Source organism: Fundulus heteroclitus, chromosome 23, assembly GCF_011125445.2.
Source record: "Fundulus heteroclitus isolate FHET01 chromosome 23, MU-UCD_Fhet_4.1, whole genome shotgun sequence".
NCBI classification, from domain to species: domain Eukaryota; kingdom Metazoa; phylum Chordata; class Actinopteri; order Cyprinodontiformes; family Fundulidae; genus Fundulus; species Fundulus heteroclitus.
The window spans coordinates 7,584,568-7,590,504 of NC_046383.1; the positions used below are offsets into that span (position 1 = coordinate 7,584,568).

General features: G+C 39.9%; 1 protein-coding gene across 1 annotated transcript; it reads left to right on the top strand.

The window, feature by feature from the left end:
- The first annotated feature begins 1,430 nt into the window (after positions 1-1,430).
- ccdc85b (coiled-coil domain containing 85B) lies at positions 1,431-5,751 on the top strand. The gene is made up of 2 exons (XM_021316058.2): positions 1,431-1,539; positions 1,640-5,751. The coding sequence occupies exon 2, from the start codon at positions 2,221-2,223 to the stop codon at positions 2,821-2,823; it is 603 nt and encodes a 200-aa protein (XP_021171733.1). The 5' UTR covers positions 1,431-1,539; positions 1,640-2,220; the 3' UTR covers positions 2,824-5,751.
- The last annotated feature ends 186 nt before the right edge of the window (positions 5,752-5,937 follow it).

Sequence of the window (5,937 nt, forward strand, 5' to 3'; positions counted from 1 at the left end):
AAAGAAATTACCAGACAAAGAAAATAAGAAAAGGGTCTACTTAAAAAATGTAGAACGTTATCTGCATTTTTTTAAACAAAGCATATTTGCAAGACCCTTTGAATGTTTCTGAACTGCAATGGCTTAAAAGTCAGTTTTGTACTTCGGTTAAATATTGATTGTTTTTTTGTTTTTTTTCATTGCTTGGTAGGTGAGACTAAAACATTCACAATTCATTAATTTTTGCTTTTTTTTTTTTTTTTTTTACTGACATATATAACAGATATTATATTTCTTGCAGAGAGATTAAAACTGCATTTAAAAATGGGGTGAACATAACATAATGAGTATGACAAATAAACCAGTTTAGTCTACTAATGAAGTAAAAAAACACAGAGAAAATTAAACATAGGTCTAACTGCAGATGGAACATGAAACCTATTTGCAGTACTTAGTTTTTATTTCACAGCAGAGCAAGTGTGTCCAAAGTGCGGCCCGGGGGCCATTTGTGGCCCCTGTACTGATTTATATGTGCAAAATTCGTAGTTAAAATCTTACAATTCAAAATGCTCAGTTCTACTGAGCCCCTAAAGGGACATTGAAGGGAAATTAAAAAAAAGAATAAAGTAAATGATTTTCATGTTGAACCCCGTATGGTTCAACATGAAGCATTCATCTTTTATTACATTCTCTTTAATTTCATGATAAATAGGACGACATTGACTCTTACTCTGATGCAGACTATGGTGCATTAATATCTGCTTCAAATGTATTTATCCAAAAGGGGTTTCAAAGAAATGCTGACCCAAATCCTGTTCTTATATAGCCAGACCAAAAATATATATTTTTTTCTATCGAGCCCAGAATAATTTGCAAACTGGAGGACAATCTTTTATTAAGGCAAATGACCTATGGATTTATTTACAACAACCTTTTCCTGCAGAAACTCTGACTAATTTATTCATATAAAGCAGGGGTCACCAACATGGTGCCCATGGACCCCCAAGGACCTCATGTGGTGCCCTCGGGCCGTTCAAAATATAGCACAACCCACCAGTGAGCTGCATCAGATATTGTATTTTATCTTGTTGCTTTTCTTGTTTTTAATTACACTGGCATTAATATAGATTTAAAAATGAAACATTTGATTCTTTTATGGTAAGGTCAGTACTGGTAGCCCTTCGTAAGACACAGTACCGATAAAGTAGCTCTCAGTTTATAAAAAAGTTGGTGACCCCTGATTTAAAAATTATAATGTTTTGTGGTGGAGATAAAAAAAATAATAATAATAAATTACAGCATAACTTTTGCTTTTACCGAAAGACTTGATCATGTTGGCCCATGTGCCAAAAAGTTTGGACACCCCTGCAGTAGAGAGTCACATATTTCTGTTCAGCTCCTTCAGTGCTGAAGCACGGTGCCGTGCTTTTACTTTGAAGGCCGCTGACCTGTACATCCGGTTGCGCAGCAGCGGAGTCGCTGAACCGGAGGAGGCAGCAGACATTGTTGTGGTAGCGGCTCAGCTCCGAGGATGAAGCGCCTGTAATGAGCAGATAACGGGTGAGATCGGACTGCGTTTCACCTCCTTTATTTTTATTTTATTTATTTATTTTCTCTCTTACTTATTTTTCATTATTATAATTTTTTTATGTACCGGTAGAAGACGCCGCCGCCGCACCGTCAGGACTGCCTCCGTCCAAAAGAGCCAGCGGAGATCTGCCTTCATTCAACCCGAGCACAGCGGAGAAAGAGCACACGATGCCACCGACGTGAAAACCCACGACATCCGTGGGGTGTTTTTTTTTTTTTTTCGTTTCTTTTTTTTTTTTGCATCCGTGGGAGCTGGGCTAAATCTCAGCGTGTGCGCGCAAACACAACCCCCTCCAGAGGACTGCTGCTGCTTTCTTGGACGACAAGGAGGAGGAGGCGGACTGCTGTGCTCCCAGAGGCCTCGGAAAACACAGCCTGCTACCGAGGAGGTGATGGACTGACATTAATCGGAGCCTCCCGACCTCATTAAGGAGCTGCTGTCTGCGTGCCTTGGAGAAATCAAGCGAAATAAAGACATCACATGTTTCTGCCTCTGTGTTTGCGCGGTGACATCTGGACCAGAGTGGGCGCAGAAGAAGAAGAGGAAGAAGATGATGCGATAAACCTCAGCTGAGCATCAAGCAAAACAACATTTAATTTTTTTTTTCCCCCCAGTAATTTCTCAGGGACTATTGGGTTGTCTTGTACAAAATGGGCAGTGAGGGGGAGATGATAAACAGGGAGCTGTCAAAGGTCTCTGATGAGGATTTGCTGGCCTGCTCCAAAGAGGAGCTGGTGAGCCGGTTGCGTAAGGAGGAGTCAGAGAAGATCTCGGCTCTGATCCAGCGCGGCAGGCTCATCAAGGAGGTCAACAAGCAGCTGCAGGGCCACCTCCTGGAGATCCGGGAGCTGAAAGTCATCAACCAGCGCCTGCAGGAGGAGAACACCGAGCTGCGGGACCTGTGCTGCTTCCTGGACGACGACAGGCTGAAGGTGAAGAAGCTGGCCCGGGAGTGGCAGCTCTTCGGCCACCACGCCGCCAAGGTGATGCGTGAGGACCTGGGCGGCTACCTGAAGAAGCTCGCCGACCTGGAGCGCCTGCAGGACGGCCTGGTGAAGGAGAACCTGGACCTGAAGGAGCTGTGTCTGGTGCTGGAGGAGGAGTGCGTGAGCAGGAGCGACTCCAGCCCCGGCGGGTCCACGGAGCTCAACCTGCCCTGCATGGTGGCCCGGGACTTGGGGGACGGGAGCTCCAGCACGGGCAGCGTGGGGAGTCCGGACCAGCTCCACCTGGTGTGCTCACCGGACGACTGACGGCCGGTGGACGGGCTTCCCCACCCGGGAGAGAGGGACTCCAGGCAGAATGGGAGGCGTTAAATGGATAGTTTAGGATTTTTTTTAAAGCCAGGTGATGTGAAAAGGTTGTTAGTTGTTATTATCTTACCTGCAGTAAATAAATCCAGGGTCTATTTAAAAAAAAAAAAAAAAAAAAGAGTTTTATATTTTTGCCAGACTCAAATCGGTCAGCATCTACAACTCTGTGCACATTTTAGTGCAAAACGTTCATCTTGATGGGTTTTTGCCTGTGGGTTCCAGAAAAGGGTTAAAACAGCAAAGTTGGTTTCTGAGCCACATGGTGGTAAAGGGCTATTTCTCAGCTTTTATTGGCATCCCATTTAACTTAAATCAGCTCTATCTCAAAATCTACACTTCTTAGACTTGTTAAATCTGGGTTATGTTATCCTACGTTAAACACAGATCCTTTCATTTACAGTTTGTTTGCTTGTAAGTAAAAGAGAATATGCTAGTTTTCAAATTTTAAGCTTTCAGGTAACTGAGAACAATGACTGGAAACTCAAGCATTGTTTCTATTATTTCCCTATACCTGCCCAGATTTAGGGGGGAATAAATCTGGTTTCAAACATTTTCAGATTTTTAAGACTGTCGAGGAACTCTGTATCTCCCAGATGCTGAAGTAAGCAGCTAGTCCAAGCGAGGCCAAGACCAAAGCAGATCTCTGCAGCTTAAAACACTTACTAAATCTAAAAAAAAAAAATAAAAAAAAACATTTATGATTTAAAAGATTGTCAAGTTCTGACTGGGTGGTTATTCTCACACACAAAAATACACATTACAAGGATGTGGCGCACCACCAATGATCTTCCTGTGTGAAACGCGTACTGAGAACGGATCATGTAGAGTTTTATATCAGAACAATTCATTTTGTGCACTAATCATTGAACAATATATCAAATTATTACAAGATCTTGTATGGAGGATTTTAGGATACAACAATATGGGGTTCCACTCTACATTAGCAAAAGAAAATGTAGAATTAATGCCAATTTACTTTTTTTTATATTGTCACAAAATGACTGCCGTGCTTTAATTAATGCTTTTTGGTTGGAATAAATGTTACTCACTCAATTAACTTCTCATACTTGTTTTTCCAGCCAAAAAGTCAAGTTTATTACTGTAGAAAATCAACAAATAGACCATTGCGGTGTGAAATATAAACACATTCTGCTTTAAGTCTTTCTGAAATAGATATGAAAGTTATACCTTATTTTATTAGTTACCCCAACAGTGTGAAATGTGTTCAGAAATTATATTCAAAATGTAGTATGCAACTCATCTCATTCTAGTATTTTTAGCATTTTCATCATGTTGGGGCTAGAAAAGCGTTCCCATATGTCTCAGATCATCTTATTTTACATATATAAGCACATTAAAAACATGAACTGACAAACTATTGGGTTGATTTAAAAAAAAAGTTAAAATATTTACGAGGATCTACTGATTTTTTTTACTTAGTATAAAGTGTTTCCAGTCAGGGTAGCTTTCTGATAGAAAAAGGCAAATGGTTATAACCCATATAAGTTACTTTTTCTACCCATTGTTCATCTAACTGGACTTGCTTTCTTTACATGTTATGTTCTCAATATATATATATATATATATATATATATATATATATATATATATATATATATATATATATATATTATGTGAAAGATACAGCTTAAGAATCTGTAAAGTAGTGTTAGCTTGAGCTGCTATGACGTTTTGGATATACTGGAGTTGTTTGGCGATGGTAGAAGTTTGGTCTTGGCCTCTCCAGCATCAATGCCGTCTAATAATCTGGATTTTTGCTAAATGCACGGTTATTTATTTACTTACAGGTAAGATATTAACGTTTTGTAACCTTTAAAATGAACCTAACTTGAGAAATCCCGAAGAGTCCCTTTAAGGCTCTCAGAATGCTGCAAACTTTCTGTGCCACAACAGGACAATGAGAAACCTTATCACACTACACATTTCAGGATCTTACGCAGACAATGATGACAAAGTATCTAAGTTTTACAGTGTTTTTCTATTGAATCTTCTGAGATTTCTCCTTTTTCAGTGATCTGTTGTTGAAAAAGAAAATGGGACCAGTAAGTGGGTCACATCTATAAATTTATCTCATGCACTGGACTAGCCTACACTGGTAGACGCCTTCTTTTCTAATGCACTGGAGAGCCTCGTCTTAGATCATTAAATCACAGATCTAATGGTGGATTTTAATCCAGTTTTGAGCCATATTTAGTCCACTGATGATTTGATATCGGCCTTTGCTACATAGATGCCCAACTGTGTAATATATTATGCACTCTCTCTCTTCCTCAGGGCAGGATTGGAGTGCCATATGTGCATGATGGTTGTTACTGTTTTTACTACAGGCCGTGGTGCTGTTGGGAAAATGTGCCGGAGCCTGCATACAGCTGGCACATTTAGCACGGTTTTGGTTCATGGTAGATATTTAGGTAAATCTCACTCAGAGCAGAACTAAGAGTCAGTTTGTCCTGTTTTTAAAATCCAACTGGAATCTCTTTGTAACAAACTGGAGAGTCTACAAACATTAATGATTTCTAAGCCAATAACGCTTGCTTCTTTGACCCTTTTTCTTATGATGTTGGTTTTTAATTGGCACCTGCTGAATTTCTTGTTTTTCTTTTTTTTTCTTTGCATTTAATCTGTACCATTAGGGGTAATCTTAACTTTGACGCTTCTTTATCTTGTTTTTTTTTTTTTATTTTCCTGTGTTAATTATAGAATTACTGTTTTCCGGTTTAAAGCATAGATAAATGCACATGGATTAGAAAAGATTTATTTTGTCGTCAGCTGTTTATCGGTGGGCTATGCTCGTAGTGCGCCGAAGAGCTTTAAATACAGTCGAAATGACTCCCTGTGCTGTTCTGACCTTTTCTTCTGAGTTTGTTTCTGCAGAGACAAGTGTTTACATGTGCATGACACAGAATAAGTGATTGATTTCTGCACCTCCTGACCTTCAGCGTCACTTGATTGATGCAGGAACACTTCACGCATGTTCATCGGTTTTATTTTTGGATCCCAGTCTGGATGGCTCGAGAGGGCTGTTAATGCTTG